Source organism: Orycteropus afer, unplaced genomic scaffold (genome assembly GCF_000298275.1).
Source record: "Orycteropus afer afer isolate SDZICR_OR568_19922 unplaced genomic scaffold, OryAfe1.0 scaffold00028, whole genome shotgun sequence".
In the NCBI taxonomy this organism is placed as follows: Eukaryota; Metazoa; Chordata; class Mammalia; order Tubulidentata; family Orycteropodidae; genus Orycteropus; species Orycteropus afer.
This window is the reverse complement of record NW_006921615.1, coordinates 5,365,364-5,385,777: the sequence shown is the minus strand read 5'-3', so window position 1 is coordinate 5,385,777 and position 20,414 is coordinate 5,365,364. Positions and strand designations below refer to the sequence as shown.

The window sequence follows — 20,414 nt, the reverse complement described above, 5'->3', positions numbered from 1 at the left end:
ATGATTATGGAATCACAAGCAATAAATTCTTTTACAAAACTTGAAAAAAAAAAAAAAAAAGAACTCTTGTGAAATGAAATTCATGGTGTGCCAGTATTGGCAAGTGTCAAGTTATTTGCCATTATATCACCCAGATAAATGCATTTGTACGCACATGAGTTAATGACAAAACTTTTTTGTTTTTGTTGGAACTAAGCATTATTCTTCCGTCTTTTCTCAATATACTTTTCCTCACTAGGAAGACACACAAAGTATAAGTGTAAGAGGCATCAAATTTATTCCAGGTCCTCCTGGAAATAAGGATCTTTGTTTTACTTGGCGTGAATTTTCTGACTTCATTCGAGTGAGGCTGACTGCTGGACCCCCAGCTAAGCTACTCCTTATAGATTGGCCAGAATTAAAGGAGGTAAGTACCTGTCTGTCTGTGTTGATTGAATGAATTTAATATACCATGGCTTATTACTTTCAGATTGTCAATAAATCAGAATAGCTATATTTTGTTGTTGAAGTAACAGAATCGTTAGAGTAACAACAAAAGGGCAAAGTAATATGAGACTTTTTTTTTTAATTAAATTTTTATTGTAATATTTGGGTGAAAGTTTACAGAGCAAATTTACTTTCCATATAGTAGCTCACATACACTTTGTCTTCTGACATTGACTGCAGTTTCCCACAATGCAACAGCTCTCCTCCCACTTCTCCCCATAGTTACCTCTTCCCTGTGTCCTTCCCTCCTATGCACTCCTGCCTCCAAAGCTGTCTACCTGTGCATACATAACCCTTCTATTCTCCCATGTTTGATCTCTACAAGGAGTGTATTTACCTAATGTAGATGTTCAGCTTAATATGAGACTTCTTAATGCTTCATTATTTAAGTATCACTGTATTCATAGTTTATTAAAAATAGTATGATACTTTACATTTTTAAAGCTTTATTGTAGAAATTTTCAAACATGTATAAAAAGAGTAGTATAATGAACCCTGTATATGCTAGTTACCCAATTTCAGTTACTGATTTTTGTCATTTTGTTTTGTCTTTACCACAGTCATAAATATATATATGTGTGTGTGTGTATACATGTATGTGTATCTATACACACACACACACATATATATATATACACACACATATATATGTATGTATTTTTTCTTGTTGGAGTTTTTAAAGCACATTACAGACAACAACTCATTACATCCATAAATACTTCAGTAAGCCTTCCTACACAAGTACTTAAGTACTTTTTTTTTACTTTCATTAATTTTTCACTAAATTTTTAGCACTCATAATTTTAACACCTGATTCTGGCATTCAGTTAAGGTGTAAAAGGTCTTTAACTGTTGGAATGATAGCTTACATTTTTTATAAAGGAAAATGAATTACATGACTCTGATATTACTTAAAGGAGCAGGTCATCTAAGAAAGGTTTACATGTATGCATCCTAGTTTGAGATTGCCTTTTCTAATTTTTGAATTTCCAAAACAGGTAAACCAGTCTGATAGGATGCACTTTTAACAAATTTTTTCTGTTATACTATGTTGACTGAAGGATTTCACTGAATGCAGTAAAAAGTAATTATTTTCATCTGAAAGCACTTACACTATATAAATTAACAATTTATTTTGTTTGCCTGTTAATGCCAATAAGATTTTTTGGTTGACTGTATTCTGAAACAATTGCATATCTTAGAGGTAGAAGAAATTTTGACACGTTCATCTTTTTATATGATTCTTTTGGCAGGTAATACCAAATAAAATGACAGCTGTAACACAGAAATTCATTATAATTTACTCATTTTAAAATTTATTGCAGATATTATAGTTTTCCATAACTTTTCAAATAAAACCTAAAAATAATTTCTAATTCTGTTAGAGTAGTAGTTTTATGTAGCTTAGACTGAAAAAGTAATTAAACATCTGATTTTCCTAGTATTTCCTAATTTAAGTTTTGACTTACCTTTCCGCTACAGGATATAAGTGAAAAAGGGAAATTAATTTAACACCCAAGCATAATAAATATTTTTAAAAGTAAATGTATAAGTATATACTTACATACATTCTCTTTTAATCTTCAATTTTATAAAGTATTATTTTGTAAATGAGAAAACCGAACTCTTGAAATGTTTGACAAAACACACCCAAATTAAAAAATAACAGAGGGCAGATTTGTATTCAACAACTGATTTTGGAAATTTGCTTTTTTTACAATTTCCTAGAAAATTTTACTACTAACAGTTTGGGGTACAAGTTATTTAATGAAGAAGATCTTTTAGAAGTAGTTACTATTTAATATGTAGATGATTATTTGGTTTTTAATAAAGTATTGTGATGTGTTTACATTTGGAAACTAGGTGAAGCACTTTTTAATTCAAGCTTTTTATTAACTTTGGCAGAGAAATATGTAAACTGTAACAGCCATGTAAAACATCGTGGTAGATAAGCGTTATAACCAAGTTAGTCTAAGGTGTGTCTTTATTTACTTATTTATTAAGCTAACACTCCTATTGATTATACAGACTTTATTTTTCTTCCAGTTTCAGCAGCTTTCTAACATAATTTGGTGACAAACCACCTCAGATAAGAGTTGTTGTTGTTGTTGTTATGTGCCGTGAAGTCGGACCCAACTCATAGCGACCCCTCCTTGGGTTTCCGAGGCAGTATCACTATGGAAGTAGATTGCCCCATCTTCCTTCCAAGGAGTGGCTGGTGGGTTTGAACTGTCAGCCTTCTGGTTAGCAGTCAAGTGCCTTTAGGTACTATGCTACCAGAGATAAGAGTAGGGGGTGGATAACACAGAGGAAACTTATCAGTAGAAGAGAAGTGATACATCAGATTCCTTTTACACTAGTTAATTCTCTCCCAACTTCCATTTTCCACTTTTAAAATCTGGCACAGGGAATTGGGTCTTTATCAGGTATCTTGCAAGATAATGTGTTTCCTTTGGTGTGCAAAAAAAATAAAATAAAAACTCAACTGCCTTCAAGTCAATTCCAACTTAGTGACCCCCATTGGATTTCCAGGGTTGTAAATTTTTGTGGAAGCAGACCTCCTCATCTTATCAGGTGGTAGATTGGAACCAGTGACTTTTTGATTAGCAGCCAAATGGCTTAACCACTGCACCACCAGAGCACCTTTGGTGTAGTCAGTATTAATGGGCGAGCCAGCAAGCGCTCAGAATTACAAAGGTTTTACATATTAAGGTGACCTGGTTGTGCAGTGGTTAAAGCACTCAGCTACTAACTAAAAGGTTGTCAGTTCAAATCCACCAGCTCCTCTGCAGGAGAAAGATGAGGCAAACTGTTTCCGTAAAGAGTTACAGCCTTGGAAAGGTCTACTCTGCCCTGTAGGGTCATTATAAATGGGAATCAACTTGATGGTAAAATGAGTTTGGTTTTGGGGGGTTTTACATATTAAATAGAGGAAATGGCAAGAAGCACTTTAAGTGAAAAAGATCTGTAGGTCGTCAGTGAGTACTGTTTAGCAGAGGGCTTAAAAGCTGCATTACTGCTTAATGTAGAGTGGCAGACAGCTGAAAACTGACTAAGGAACTAAACCACATATACATTGCCAGTGCTAAGTCTGAGAACCCAAGATAAGCTTCCATTCTCAATGAATTCATTCTAATGTGTACCTTTTATTTATCTATGCTAGAAGCCAGTAATGCAAATACTGTTTATACTTTCATGAAATTATTCATCAATTAGATAAGAAATGGGTCATTTGTGACAATTTCATTGGCTTTTAAAAACTTAATTTCATTGGTGAAAAGTATAATTTCTAAATAGAAAAGAGCTAAATTACATGATCATTTTACAAACGTGCAAGTGGTAATTAGATTGACAATATATATTTTAGTGCTTCTTAAGGTCTTTGTATCTATTTCAGTCCATTCCAGTTATTAATGGAAAAGAGTTACAAAACCCTCTTATTGTTCAACTTTGTGATCAGTGGGATAATCCGGCACCTGTACCACAGGTTAAAATAAGTCTTATAAAAGCTAGCAATTTAAAGGTAAGTTTTAAGTTCCCTTAAATTATTTCTTCCTTCTTAGAATTCTGGTGTTAACGGGTTTTTTTTTTTTTTACATATTTTTGTAAAACCTTCTTTACTGCTTAGTTTAAATCAATCGGAGTATTTTTCATAATTTTTTTTTTAGGTTGTAAACTTTTTATCTTACAGTGTTACAAGGGACAAATATTGTGCAGCTATGGCTGTTTGTTTACTTTATAAAATGCTAATAATATTTGGATTTCAGAATAGGATGAATAGATAATCCTGTTACAAGGTCGGTGAAGGTAGATACCACAGGGACCTGCAGTGTGGGTTAAAGAACAGGTGTAATTGAGGAAACTTACCAGCTAAGGGTAAGCAAAAGGAGTCAGCAGGTATCTACTTACCTTATTGAGAGCTACCAGAGCCAGGTACAGCTGCTAGATCTGTAGTGAGTTTATGTTCTAGAGTTGTGCACCTTCCACCCTGTTGTTCTTTCTATGTGCAGGTGTGAACTTGGACCTGTAAAGTTTGGGGAAAAATACAGTGCTTGGTCAGGAAGTTCAAGATTAGGTGTCATCTTTTTACATGAATATTGGGACAGCTCAGGATCTAGGAGGTACCTTGGATGCCAGGTTTAAAATTGAAGGCCCTCCTGCTAGGTACAGGAAGAAAAGCTGACAGTTCTTTGCTAAAATGTATTTTGACAGTCCTCCTATTGGCTTAAGGGAGTTCAGTGGTCCCAGTCAGGTTGTTGCTTGGTGAGCCAGAGAGAGTTCTTGGGTCATAGGCAGTTTTGTGTTTCCTCTGCAAACATTTTATAAATTAGTGCATGAAAGGGAAAAAAAGAAAGAAAAAAAAAAGATATATAAAAATAGCAGTTCTCTCAGAGTTAATTTATTAGCTCAATCAAATTACCAAGAAAGGGACTTCCTAGGACCTGACAAGTTGATCCTAAAAGTCATACAGGTGGCAAAAGTGCCAAGAGTGTTTTGTGATCCACATGGGTTTGTTTTCATGGTAAAATATTCAGAGCCAGAGATTGTTTAAAAGGACTCTTTGTTATTGCTGCTGTATAACTTAAAATAGAAGACTGACTTCTGGCTTAGAAACAAGGATTTGGGACCCACATGGGAGAAATACTCTGAGAAAGATAGGTTGAGAGACAAATGGGTAAAAGGGTAGATGAGACAGGTATAATTATAGGACTTTAGTCTATCGTTTCAAATATTCCTTGTCATTTTTACCTCTAACTAATGCTGTTTTTTTCTGTATATACCATTTTTGTCTATTCTTTGGGTTCCATTAAGCAGAAATGGGCCTTAGGGTTTAGCAGAGAGTGATTTTTTGCTGCTATGGTCTACAAAATTACTTTTGTTCCCAATGTTTGCTTTCAAGGTTGGTAAACATTGATTATTTTCAATAAGGTTATACTTTTAGTTTCTAGAGAAGCATCTGTAAAAGATTCTTCTAACCAGTGATTAAGATATATGGCCACTGATTCTTAGTCATTTGCAAATGATACTTAGGTTATCACTATAGAGGTGGTACTGCAGCAAAGATTTAAGAAGGACATCTGAATAAACGATCAAGAGAAAGAGAAGTAGCAATGGAGCTAGTATTATAATGCCTTGACTTAGGTGTATGTGTGTTTATTTAATCACTACATCACCATCCTCCCAGCTCCAGCTTTGAAACATACCTTCATAGACTTCAGCAACTTAATAACTGAAATTCATTAAAGTCTAGTTTAGTTGATCAAAATGAGTGGCTTTTGTCCTTCAGAATATGTGAATACAACCTATATTGTTTAACTGTTTCAAATTAGAAAATTACAGATTTTGGGAGTGTGTAAATATAACTTAAATTGCTTGTTAGAAGATAAAGAACTTTACTGATCTCTAGAATTTTCTAATTAACAGTATTATTTTGTTTTATTTTTAGCTCACTCCTTCAAACCAACAGCATAAAACAGATGAAAAGGGCAGGGCTAATTTGGGAGTATTCAGTGTTTTTGCCCCTAGGTAAGAACTGAAATTTGATAATTATTGGTATCATGCAGATTTATTTTTCTTACTATTTGCTGAAGTTCAGAGTATAACCCTTCTTTTGTTTGGTGTTCATCAGGAGTTAGAACTGAGCAGGAGTAAGAGATTGGAAGAAGAGTCAGGTTTTTCTTCTCAGAGATGCATGTACTGTATACTCAGTAACCTTCATTATATAGAAAGAAGTATCCCTAAAATATGTATGGAGAGAATTTTTTGTACTTTTATACTAAAATATTGCTAATCACCAGTTTGTAGAATAAAGTAAATGGAAACTGGGAAGAAAACACAAAGGTTTTCTAAATTGGTTACACTTTGTGTAAAGTGTCTCAGAATTTTTAGGTTGTAACTACTGTAATTTGACACATACCCTACTTTTTTTTTTAATTAGGGGAGAACATATTATGCAGATTAAAGCTATCTATAACAAGAATACCATTGAAGGACCTGTAATTAAGTTAATGATTCTTCCAGACCCTGAAAAACCTGTTCGTCTCAATGTTAAATATGACAAAGATACTTCCTTCGTAGCTGGTGGTCTTTTCACTGGTGAGTAATTCACACTATTAAAATAAACTTGTAATGATAATTTACTTGTTAATTTAGTGGCATAAATTATGTATCCTAGGTATTCAGCATTATGAAAAGCATGCATGTAATAGCCTTTTAGATGACAAAGAAAATATATCTGGCTTAGCTATGTCTTCTCTCACCCCTGCATTCCTTTAATGTCAGGAATAAACTGAAAGTAAGTATGTACATAAGCTTGAAGCCTGAGGTAATTAATTCAGTTTGTTTATACAGTCACTGAATTACAGAATTTTGCAGAAGTATTGTGTTAGGCTGGGTTCTCTAGAGAAGCAAAACAGTAAAGCTTATATACATATGGAGAAAGGGAAATTTATCTTAGGAAAATGGCTCACACACTTATAGAAGTTGGCAGGTCTCCAGTTCTTGGATCAAACGTCGAGCTGGAGGCTTTTGCCAACTCATACAGCTGAGGGGCTGACGAGCTCAGGTTGGCAGGCAGTACCAACTGTTGACTCCAAAGAATGATGAATCCAAGATCTCTAGGCCGAATGGTGGATTGTTTTCTCACAGACAGTTGTAGGCAACACAATAGGATCCTGATCCACAGAAGAGTCTCTTTTCCGAGGATGTCCATAAATATACTGGAAGCAGGCCACACCCCTAGGGAAATTCCCTTTTAATGGATTGGCTGCTCAAAACATATACATCCAATCCCATCATGGAAATAACCCACATTACAATTGCTTAAACCACACAGAATTATGGTCCAGCCAAGTTGACACACAGCTCCAACTATCACAAGTATAAACTGCAAAGTGGGGATAATTATGCAACTATGCTGTACTAAATGTTTTGTGATATTAAATCCGTCAGAACCTGGACCCACCTTTTAACTTAATTTAGATGGCTGTACATTAGCCACATCAGCATTTATGATTAAAGGTATTTTAGAGTAGCAAACATTTACTGAATGCCTGCTCTGTTCAGCCACTCTACTAGACCCTTAGTTACAGCAGTAAAAATGATGATTTTTCAGTGAGTTCATTGTAATGTATGCAACAGTAAAGTAAGCAAATCATTTCAATGTGGTGTGGCAGTGGTGAGTCAATAGGAAAATAGTGTTTGCTCTAAAAAAAACAAAAATAAACCCATTGCTGTGGAATGGATTCCAACTTTTAGTGACCTTATTGGACAGAGTAGAACTGCCCCATAGGGTTTCCAAGGCTGTAATCTTTATGGAAGCAGACTGCACACCTTTCTCCTGTGGAGCAGCTAGTGGTTTCAAACCACTGACCTTCAGGTTTGCAGCTGATCACTTAACCACAGTGCCACCAGGGCTTCTAAGTGTTTGTTTGCTCAACACTCAGGGTAATTTTCTGGAAGATTTATTTCCTTGAAAGGATAAGTTCTTTCACATATTTTTAAAGAGTGAAAGAAACACACCAAAAAGTTTACAGTTTTTTAAATAATTATACAGTTTTTAATTTGGAGATTTAAAACTTATTTCCTGTGATTTTAAAAAACAGTAACAGGTGCCAAATGAATGTTACAGATGGTGAATATAATGGAAATATTTTATATAATAATACTTTAGTTATTACATGCTGTTAATTCATGAAAGAAAGTAAATATTCTTGTTTTTGGAATACGTAAAGCATGTGGTTTTGAGACCAGTTGGCCTAATTCTCAGTTGCCAAGCATACACAACTTTGTGTTGCATGCTGGGACTTAGAGCATGACCAAACAAAACCAAACTCCCTGCCATTGAGTTGATTCCAACTCACAGCAACCCCCATTGGGATTCCAAAGCTATAAATCTTTACAGAAGCAGACTGTCTCATCTTTCTCCAGCAGAGCAGCTAGTGGGTTTGAACCACCAACCTTTTGGTTAACAGCCAAATGCCTTAACGACAATACCACCACAGCTTCTTTACAGAATGACAGACTCTGAAAATAAGAAAAGAGAATGTTAGGAGCAAAGATTTGTTAGATTTCTGGGGAGAACTTGTCATGAACACTAAGTTTTGTAGACAGATTGTTGGGAAATGCTGGGTTAAAGAATGGCTTTATTTTCTTCCTTATCATCATTTTACTAACGTTTTAACAAGATTTATGCTTTCAGGCATACATTTACATAACTATATACATTAAACAAATTAGGAAGAAAATAATTTTTCCAATATTTTCTATGACAGATTTTATGATTAGTGTTATTTCTGAAGATGACAGTATCATTAAAAATATTAATCCATCCCGTATTTCCATGAAAATGTGGAAGCTCTCTAGCAGCGGAAACCGGCCACCAGCAAATGTGAGTCCAGAAAAGCATTTTTAGACGTTAAAATTAGCTTTTATTGTTTAACTTAAAATTAAATTTAATACAAAACACAGTGTGTATATTTGAGAACTCCATTCCTCGTGATTTTGCTTAAAATGAGTCATCTTATGTTTCAATATTAAGTGTTAATGCTGTTGAAAAAGAGTAGCCTACATTGTGATTTTTATCAACTTTTTAAGATAATTTACCCCTTAAAGTTTCCATGTGTGAAGGACAGAAGCAAAAGGTGAAAAGCCACTAAATATCACTAAGGGAAAATACAGAGAATGAGATGAACAAAGAAGTGTGATTCATAGACTACAGAGTAGAGTAAGGGCTAGAGCAATTTGAGGGTGTGAAGCAATGGAAATACAGTATGAACTATACATGATATTTAAATTTTTCTCATGGACATGTTAAGTAAAAAGAAATAGATAATAATTTTTAACTAATATATAGAAAATATTTGCTCTCAACATATATTCAATATTAAAAATTATTAGTGAGATTTTGCATTCTTTTTCTTACCGTGTCTTCAAACTTTGCCATGAAAGACTTTATATTTATACCACATTTCAGTTCATACCAGCCACACTTCAAGTGCTCAAAAGCTCATAGTTACTGGCTGCCATATGGGTGGCATAGATACAAAATAAATCTAAAATTGGAAACTAGATCTTAAACTTGAAAGGATCCTGATTTAATAATCCATTTCATCATTTAGGTTCATTTTAACCATTTGTTTAGGAAACTGTTGTTGTGTGCCATTCCAACTCATAATGATCCTATATGACAGGATAAAACTGCCTTATAAAGTTTCCTGGGAACACTGATAGTGCAGTGCTTAAGACACTTGATTGCTAACTAGAAGGCTGGCAGTTAAAACCCATCAGCCACTCCTTGGAAGGAAGGTTGAGCAATCTACTTTAGTGATACCACCTCAGAAGCCCAGGGAGGGGGGTCGCTATGAGTCGGGTCTGACTTGAGGGCACATAACAACAACATAGAGTTTCTTAGGCTGTGATCTGTAAGGGTGGATATTACTGATTTTTTTTTCCCTCATGGAGTGTCTGGTAGACTTGAACTGCTAACTTTTGAGTTAGCAGCCAAGCACTTTAACCATTGTACCAAAGGCTCCTATTTAAGAAACTAAGTGCTTAACTTAGACTATCAGTCCAATCAAGTTACTATTTTAAAATTTTTATTGCTGCTGTAGAGATCCATATGTGCCCTTTAATAATGGGATATCTTTTCACCAGTGTCTCATCTCACTTTTGTATTTTACATGTATTGTAAAGAAACATATATTCTTCAAAAAAAGAAAAAAAACTCATTGCTGTCAAGTTGGTCCAGACTCATAGCAACCCCTCCTTGGATTTTCAAGGTGGTATTTCTATGGAAGTAGATTGCCCAACCTTCCTTCTGAGGAGTGGCTGGTGGGTTTGAACCGCCAGCCTTCTGGTTAGCAGTCAGATGGCTTAGATACCACACCACCAGAGCTCCTTATAAATCCAAATGTCCTCTGGATTCACATTGACTTTATGTATATAAGTTTTATTCTAAATATACTGTGTTAAATGTTTGTAATTTTCCCCACCCCTTCTCTGCTTTTCCCCTTTGTAGGCAGAAACATTTAGTTGTAATAAAATAAAAGATAATGACAAGGAAGATGGCTGCTTCTATTTCAGGTATTTCTCAAATAATTTCATATTTTTATGTATATTTTGTTGCAAAGTAATTCAGCTTTTTTTGTGTGGGGATGTCCATTTGGAAAAGATGTGTTTTATTTTTTTAAGTTTTGTAAAATGGTTCAGAGGAAGATTATTGTCATGGATGCATTAGTTTTCAATAGTGTGATTGTGAAAGGAATTTAAGTTGTCTCAGAGCACTTTATAATCCTTTACAATACTGGAGGTTTCTATAATTAATTTCTGTAACTTAAGATGTTATAAAGTAAAAGAGAAAGTCGGATTAGCTTTTTTTTTTTTTTTTTGCTTACTGTTTAACTGTGCCTTTGAGCATCATGCTCCTTCCTTAGGGAACTCCATTTTAAAATCTGAAAAACAGTTTTGAATTACTGCTAAGGTTTCTTTTAGTTTTGAAATTCTTTGAATCTTCAGTAGAACCAAAATCCTTATTGTTTTAGTTCAGTGCTTATTCAGACTGTGAAGGACTGCTTTTTGGTTTTCAGGTTTTCTATTCTGTTGTAGATTGATGATTTTTGATAGCTGTAATTATTGCAGTGTCAGATTGTTACAAAAGTTTCCAAGCACTGTGAATTCTCTAATTACTTCATAACGTACCAGTAACAAAATGTTCAGACCAGCACCTGTCCTGAGACCACACTTTGAGTAACATTGCCTCAGGTCTTTTAGATTTGTCAGAGTTGCTGCATGGAGCTGATTTAAGCATCTCTAAAAGGGTATACTGGCTTTTTTCAGTCATTAAATTATCTTTCGGTGTATGGAATATACTAAGTGTGGAACAATTGGACTATTTCATTGTATTACAAAATGTTGTAATAAAATGTTGTAAAAAAAATGTTCACATTTTTGTTGTAATGTAATCTTATTTTAGCAGTCCAGGGCATCAGTTTGAAGGAAACTTTTAATGAATTTTTTTAAAATATGAATATACTAAATACCACTGAATTGTATTTTTAAATAGTTAATTTTATGTTATATGCATTTCACCTCATTTTTTTTTTTGGGAAAAAAATCACATAACGTTCATAAACTTCATTTTCCCTTTCCCAACTTAACATATTTTTATTGTCATGGATATTAAGCCTATTAAGGCATCATTATTACTGTTTTATGTAGTTAGTATTTGTTTAGATTTACTCGCTCATATACCCTTTCTGTAAATCTTCAACTCAGAACTTTTATCTTGGATCATTTTTCATCTAAAGAAGTTGCTTTAGTGCATTTGCTGGTGATGAATTTTCTCATTATTTTTACCTGAATTATTTTTACACCACCAGCATACTTAATTTATGTTTTCACTGGTTATGCTATTCTAGATTGGCCATGTCTCTTTCACAGTACTTTGAAGCCATCTTTCACCACCCCATCATTTCTGTTGAGAAGTTTGGTGTTAGTCTTACTGTGATAATCTTGAAAAGTAATCATTTTATTTTCTCCTTTGCTTTCTTTAAAGTATCTCTGGTGGTGCTGTGGTTAAAACATGAGGCAGCTAACCAGAAGGTCAATGGTTCTAACCCACCAGCTGCTCCACGGTAGAAATGTGAGGCAGTCTGCTTCCGTAAAGATTTACAGCTTTGGAAACCCCATGGAGCAGTTCTGCTCTGTCTTGTAGGGTTGCTATGAGTTGGAATCAACTCCATGGCATTGGGGTTGGTTTGGTTTTGGTTTGCTTTCTTTGAGTTTTGTTTTCACCAGTCTTACTAGAATATACCTAAGTGTAGATTTCTTTTTCTTTACCTTCTTTTGTGTTCAAAGGCTTTCATTTTGTAGTCTTGTTCGATTTTGAAAAATTCTTAGCCATTGTGCCCCATTCTTTCTCTCTTCTTCTGGCACTCTTAATCCCATGTATGTTACTCCTTTTAGCAGTATGCTCTATCTCTTACTCTCTTCTCTATTTGTCATTCTTTCGTCTTTTTATTCTTTATATTTTCTTCTGAACTATCTTCGGTTCATTAATTCTTTAGGCAATGGCAACTAATTTGCTGTTAAATGCATCTTTTGTGTTTTAAATTTCTGTTTGGGATTTTCAGTTCTATAATTTACATTTGATTTTTTTAAAAGGTTCGTGTGTCTACTAGAATTCTCAGTTTTATCTTTTCTTATGATTAGTAAGCAATTTATTAAAATCTGTGCCTAGAGTTCCTTTTGATCTGTTTCAGTTTTCTCTTGTTTCTATTCATTTTCATTTGATTTTTTTAAAAGGTTCGTGTGTCTACTAGAATTCTCAGTTTTATCTTTTCTTATGATTAGTAAGCAATTTATTAAAATCTGTGCCTAGAGTTCCTTTTGATCTGTTTCAGTTTTCTCTTGTTTCTATTCATTTTCATTCTAGTTCTCTTGCTTCTTCAGTTACTAACCAGTTTTTTATTATTCCAGATATTTTAATTATGAGTATTTATAGAAATTATTTGAGATCTAGGATAGTAGCTTTCTTCAGAGGGGGTATACATTTGCATCTGCCATTTGCCTGGACTACTAGCAGTTTGGAATCACCTCAGCCCAGATTCAGGGATTAAGATGAGTCAAAGCTGAGTTGTGTTTCCTTTGGGAGGCTGTCTGCTTTAGGTCCACCTGTACTTGGGATGTGTTCCCAAGGAGTAAAACAAACAAGAAAACCAAACTCACTGCCATTGAGTCAGTTCCAACTCATAATGACCCCCATTGGATTTTCAAGATTGTAAATTTTTGTGGAAGCACACTGTCTCATCTGTCTTCCATGGAGCAGCTGGTGGATTTGAACTACCGACCTTTGGCTTAGCAGCCAAATGCCTTAACCACTATACCACCAGAACTCCTCTCCTAAAGAATAAAGTAGCTTTAAATGTGAAGCTCACCTCCCTGAGCCACCATCCTATTTTGGACCCTGGTGGAGTTATGTTTCACTGGCTTGTTAGCTCTCAAGCATCATCAGCAAGTACTTATGTAGTTGTCCTCATCAGGAAACATTGGTGTGCCATTTGGAAGTGGAATTCTTAATTAATTTTTACTGTAACTTTATGAGGAATTATCCTCTTAGAGAAAAATGTGGCTTAGAGAAAGCTTAGTTTTCTCCAAGATTGCTCATGTGTTACAGTGCTGAGATTTCAATTTCAATATGTTCAAAGCCTTGTGTTGTTTTTAATACATTATGCCAGTTTTTTGGAGATTATAAATGACATGCAAAAGCCACCTTAGGATCACAGACACATATTAGTCAAGATATGTTATAGAGTGTTATTCATGTTTTCATTGTGTGACAAAACAAACTAGTAAGTGTATCTCTTATTTTAGATACTGAGTTCTTTATTGATGATTAAATCAAAGTAAATACCTTGTATGTTGTTGTTGTTATGTGCCGTCGAGTCGGACCCGACTCATAGCAACCCCTCCTTGTGTTTCCGAGGCAGTATCACTACGGAATTAGGTTGCCCCATCTTCCTTCTGAGAAATACCTTGTATAAATATAGTCAAATACTTAAACTAGTACTTGTACGGAAAATACAGCAAGGTAAAAGATCAATAGGTTATCCTATAATGCTGAAATATTAATTTGTCAGTTAGAAATTTATAATGGAGAAACAAAGCAAAATTCACTTGACATATAACTCAGAATTTTTTGTATTTACTATTTTCTCAAGTTTATACTACTATTCTTTCAGTTTTGGCCATATCCAGAACCTTTGTTCTGGATGCTTTCTGAAAGAATATGCAGGTAAGTGGGGTCTGGGATTTAGCTTGACACACAAGAAATATGTGTTGAATGGATGAAACTGGAGATAGTAATAGTAATTCTCTTCTTACTCATTTGCTTTTTGTGGAAGGAGCATAAATGTTGATGCTTTTAATTAATTCTTCCTTTATTTAAAAATTGTCAACAATATTACTTTTTTTTTTTTTTTTTTTAAACATAGGGATAAAGTAATTCCTAATAAAGTGGGGACATATTGTATCCAGTTTGGTTTTATGATGGATAAAGCAAATATTCTCAACAGTGAACAGGTTTGCTTATTCTTTTTATATGTACCAGTTAACTTTACATTTTTATGAATATTTATAGAATGAAATGTATTGTTTAAAAATGAATTGTTAGATGCCAAGTATAATAATATAATTTTCAAGAAAATTAGAATGAAATATATTTGGATTACATTCAGTAATTTGACCTGGTGAAGAAATCTCTTTCACATCTCCCTTTTTATTGAACACTAAATTAGTAAGTATATTGATGCGTGTCACAGTGGGATTAAATTAACATTTCAGTTATTAGAATTTTGGGTAATGAAGTTTAAGGTAATTTTCTCTTAACACACAGTTACTTGTGTTTTTTAATGTCTCTAAAATTTATTCTTAGATGATTATAAACAGTAAAAAACTAATCTGAGGCATCTTTTATCCTGGTTTTTTCAAATAAATTGATTACTTTTAAGAGATAAATATAAATAAATTTTAGAAGGTAACATTTCATTTAGCATATGCCATCATTATTTCTTCTCTTCCTCTTAAGTCCAATAGTTCAACTTATTATATATTTGAGTTAGAACAGACTGCATTTCTATCTTTTTTCTTTTTTTGGTATCTTATCATTAGTCATATCTTTGTATGTATGTATGTATTAAAATGTATCTGTAAGTTTATATGCAATGTTTCCAGCCCCCAGAGACAAATAAAGGATTTATAAAGATACTGATAATAAAAGGCAATAGTAATGAAAACTTTGGGGAAAAAAACAAATGAGATACTCACTTGCTAAAGGGCCACGGAGGCTGAATCTTTTGACCTCCTTTAACTACAGACGAGAACAGAATCACCATCAGCAGCCCAAGGCCTGTTGTTATAAGGCCAGATATGCTACCACCCTCCATCCCTCTTACCTACCTTGACACCACCTGCCCCTTCCACAGCACTCACCCACCTTTCTGCTGGGTTCAACAGTTTGCTACAGTGGCCACACAGAACTCACAGTTTATGAGGCACTTAACTGCTAACCAGAAGGCTGGATGTTCAAACTCACCAGCCACTCCTTGGAAGGAAGGTTGGGCAATCTACTTCAGTAGTGATACTGCCTCAGAAACCCAAGGAGCAGTCACTGTGAGTTGGGTCCGACTCGATGGCACATTAACAATAACAACAGGGAAGCAACAGGTTACAATTCAATTCAAGAATGCACTCAGTCTCTCTCAGCCAGCAGAGTCTCTCTGTTTCTTTCTCAGTAGTGAGTCTTTCTCAGCCACCAAGCAGAGATACTCTTTCTGCCTCTAAGAGGTCTCATTTTGAGCCTGGCAGAGTGGCAAAACCACCAATCCCAGCATCAGAGTTCTGCACACCAGAGAGAGAGAGAGAGCAAACTTTCCCATAGGATTACTTCTTGCTGCCCCAGGTGGATGATTTTCGTAAGCGGCTACTCAGTTGCTCACAGGCAGATTCCACTGCGGAGTTAATTGCCAATCTGTGGTTGGAAAAGCCATACCATGTAATTCACTACACTGCATCAGTTTATGTCAGAACAGACTTCCAATAGTTGTCGGAACAGAACCTCATCATAATTTGAGGCATACCAGTACTAAATTATCAATATGTTGTTAATCAGAATGCTTCTTCTGTTTTGTAAGGTTATAGTTGATGTTCTTCCTAATGAACCTGTGAAGTTAGTTCCTGAAATCCAGCCAGCTACACCAGCTGTTTCTAATGTTCGCTCAGTTGCCAGTAGGACCTTGGTCAAAGATTTACATCTCAATATCACGGTATTGTTTGTTTTCTTTCAAAACTGTACAAAGTAATGAGAAAATTAATTCTTTTTAATTTTTGTGTGCAAAAAATAGTTATTATTCAGTTTAAGTTTATAAGGCAAGTTGGTGCAGATGAATTAACTATTTATAAAATACAAACTCTTTATACTTGAATATGAACATAGAATGTATAACATTAAACATAAAATCCAGATGTACTAAGAACTGACTCAAAATACAGAAATACATCAATCTTTCCTAATAACTATTTTTACTCCCCTGTTTTATGTATGTGTTGTGAATGTGTGTAGACTAAATTGATTCCTCAATGTCCACTTCACTGAGGGAACAGAAAGAAGTCATGAAATATTTATTTTTTGAGAGAGGTGCTCTATTGACAGTCATAATTAAGAAAGAAAATCAGAGCTCCTCAAGACTGCTGATTACCCGGAGAATAAGCAACAATAGAGCTGCTGAGTATTAAGAAAAACATGTATAACACAGTAGTGGTACTTTACCTTTGGAAAATTTGGGACACTTAACGCCTTTCAAGTTTAAAAATTTTAATACAGAAAGTGAGAAGCCATTGTATTAGATATTTAGGTTCTCTTAGGTTTTCTGAAACTATTTCTTGCCTGTAGAGCACTTAGTCTTACAGCTGAATTCTGTGCTAGGATTTAGAAGGGTCAGGATAATGTAGTGTTTAGGGCTTACAGAATCTCTGGGTTTAATCTTCTAATTAATTATTTCCCATTGTTTACTTTAAGGATGAATACAGCAATCATACTGGAATTGATTTGGTTGGCACAGTAATAGCTACTATTAAAGGTTCCAGTGAGGAAGATACTGATATACCACTCTTTATTGGGAAAGTTAAAACACTTGAATTTCCCTTTGTGAATGGTTCAACTGAAATCACGGTAAGTTTATACCTTTTGGTAGATAACATTTCTGTAATATTTTAATCTCCCATATTGAGATGTTCTTTTATATATATAGCTATGAAATACTCTAATTATAGTACTACATTGGAAAGTTCATTATTGCCATTAGCAAGGTACTCTTTTTCCCTATGGGTAATAAGTAGCTTTCTTTTTTGTTTGTTTGTTTTTCTTTTCAAAATGAATTAGTTTTCTATAAAAAAAAGTATAGTGTAAGATTTTCAAAAATAATCACTATAATACTGTCTTTTAGAGATAACTGATTATCAACTTAGTGTATAACCTTCCAGATTTTTCTGTCAAAGTACTAACACTGAGAACCAACAACAGCAAACAACAACCAACTATTAATACACATGATGACATAGCCCAGAACCCAACGCAGATAATGGAAGTATCCAAAGTAAAATAAGCTTACAAGATTGTAAACAGGGAACCAGAGACATCAATTGGCGAATGAAGACAACTACAAACCAAAAAGAGGGGAAAAGACAGTGTAGTTACAGAACTGCTAAATGGTGAGGAATTGAAGACAGTTGCAAAATAAACAGTTCTAAACTTGGGAAGAAAATTGTTAATCACAGGATAATCAAAGTACAAAAGAGGACAAGCACAAATATTTAGCAAATACTAAAACAATAGCAACAAAGGAAATAATAGTAATTCATATGCAAAATGAGCACAGCACAGAAAATTATATGAAACAAAAATCAGCAACACCATGAAAAACACATAATAAAATGACAGCAACCAATTCATACTTGTTGATAGTTACATTGTCAATGGATTAAATGTACCACTTAAGAGACGGAGAAGTGCAGACTGGATAGGAAAACATGACCCATGAATATACTGTCTGCCAGAGACACACCTTGGAGACAAAGAGAAAAATAGACTAAAAATCAAAGGTTTGGTAAAAGATATATCAAACAAATGGCAATCAAAAAAGAGAAGAAATGGCAATATTAATTTCTGATAAAATTGACTTTTAAGACAAAAATCACATAAGACACAAGGAAGGACATTATATAACGATTAAAGGTTCGCTTGTGTAAGAGGACATAAGAATAATAAATATCTGTGCACCCAATGAAAGAGCCCCAAAATACATAAATCAGGCTTTAACGGAATTGAAAAGACTAATACATGACTCCACAGTCATAGTAAAAAAATGCAGTGCACTGCTGTTGATTCAGATCCAACTCATAGCGACCCCTCCTTGGGTTTCTGAGGGTTTCCGGTATCACTACAGAAATAGATTGCCCAACCTTCCTTCTGAGGAGTGGCTGGTGGGTTTGAAACAATAGGAACAAAGGAAATAATAACAATTCATATGCAAAATGAGCACAGCACAGAAAATTATACGAAACAAAAATCAGCAACATCATGAAAAACACATAATAAAATGACAGCAACCAATTCATACTTGTTGATAATTACAAGCCTTCTGGTTAGCAGTCAGATGCCTTAGGCACTAAGCCACGAGAGCTCCTACTAATTAGAAACTTTAATACATCACTTTTAATGAAAGATAGAACAACTGGAAAGAAACTCAACAAAGACAGAAGAACTAAACAATACAATCCACTAAACTTTAAGAATTTGGGCATGAATTAACTGAGGATTGGCTGAGGCTTCCTTCACCTCAGTTTAAAGGGATAGTCGATTTTTAATGCAGTGTGCTTGCGCACCAGATGAGACACATCCGCTTCCTGTCATCAGCTGATTGAGGCTTGGGCAGAGGGTAGAATGTCAGTTTCTAGTAAGTTTGTTCCCCTTTGTCTCAACTGCACATGTCCACGGGCCAAAGTTAATTTTCAAGTTGTCTCCTGAACACACATTAACATATATGTCACTAGTTTCTAGGGCGATAACATGGAGAGGATGTGTGAATTGACCTTTCATTCCATTCAGTTCTTAAGGAACTGAGTTACCATGTTAACTTATCTGCCTCCAACCAAGGTAACAGACAGGATGTGGACTGAGCTTTGATTCATGAGGTATCATGTCCACCTATCTCTCTTAACTAGGGTGGGGGTGATAGGTGAATTTTCATTCTATTCAGTTCTTAAGGAACTGAGTTATCACATTTACTTATCTGCCTTCAACCGGTGATGCAGGCTGAACTTTGATTCCACTCGGCTTCAGAAACTGAGGAACACCCTACTTAAAAATGACTGGGTAATAGAAGAAATTTAAAATACAATTAATAAATTTCTTGACTCAAACGAGAATAAAAATACAGCATACCAAAATCTTTGGGGCACCATGAAAGCAGTGATCAGAAGCCAAATTATAGCAATAAATGTACATATCAAAAAAGAAGAAAGAGCCAAAATCAACACCCTAAACCAACATCTCCAGCATTTAGAAAAAGAGCACAAGAAGAGCCTATAGTCACCAGAAGAAAAGAAATAATAAAGATTTGAGCAGAAATAAATGAAATAGGAAATAGGAAGACAATAGAAAAAAATCAATAAGGCTAAAAGTTTTTTTTTTTTTTAAGTAATAAAACTGACAAACTGCAGGCAAATTTAACACAGGAAAAGTGGGAGAGAATACAGTTAGCATGAATAAGAAACAAATTGGGTGATGTCACAACCAACTGAAATAAAAAGGATAATACCAGGATACCATGAAGAACTGTACTCTTACAAATTTGAAAATCCAGAAGAAATGGACAAATTTCTAGAAACATACTACTTACCTAAGCTAACACACACTGAGGTGGAAAATTTGAACAGACCCATAACAAAAGAAGAAATCGAACAGATCATAAAAAAATTACCAGTGAAAAAAAACCCTGGCCCAGATGGTTTCACTGGAGAATTCTACTAAACGTTCAGAGAAGAACTGACACCAATCCTACTCAAGCTATTCCAGAACATAGAAAAGGATGGAATCCTCCCAAATTCATTTTATGAAGCAAGAATAACCTTAATACCAAAACCAGGCAAAGACATCACTCAAAAGGAAAACTACAGACGAATGTCCCTCATGAATATAGGTGAAACATTTTCAACAAAATCCTTGCCAATAGACTCCAACAAAATATCCAAAATATACTCCATTATGACCAAGTAGGGGAGCTCTGGTAGCGTAGTGCCTAAGGCACTTGACTGCTAACCAGAAGGCTGGCAGTTCAAACCCACCAGCCACTCCTCGGAAGGAAGATGGGGCA

General features: G+C 34.6%; 1 protein-coding gene across 1 annotated transcript in view; it reads left to right on the top strand.

The window, feature by feature from the left end:
• The window catches only part of SMCHD1 (structural maintenance of chromosomes flexible hinge domain containing 1), a 236,957-nt gene that overhangs the window by 180,271 nt on the left and 36,272 nt on the right, over positions 1-20,414 (top strand). The window contains exons 29-37 of the mRNA XM_007935470.1: positions 239-406; positions 3,884-4,009; positions 5,933-6,012; positions 6,425-6,582; positions 8,760-8,875; positions 10,505-10,569; positions 14,478-14,565; positions 16,176-16,307; positions 17,060-17,212. Of these exons, the coding sequence (XP_007933661.1) occupies positions 239-406; positions 3,884-4,009; positions 5,933-6,012; positions 6,425-6,582; positions 8,760-8,875; positions 10,505-10,569; positions 14,478-14,565; positions 16,176-16,307; positions 17,060-17,212 (1,086 nt within the window). The remainder of the gene's footprint in view (positions 1-238; positions 407-3,883; positions 4,010-5,932; positions 6,013-6,424; positions 6,583-8,759; positions 8,876-10,504; positions 10,570-14,477; positions 14,566-16,175; positions 16,308-17,059; positions 17,213-20,414) is intronic.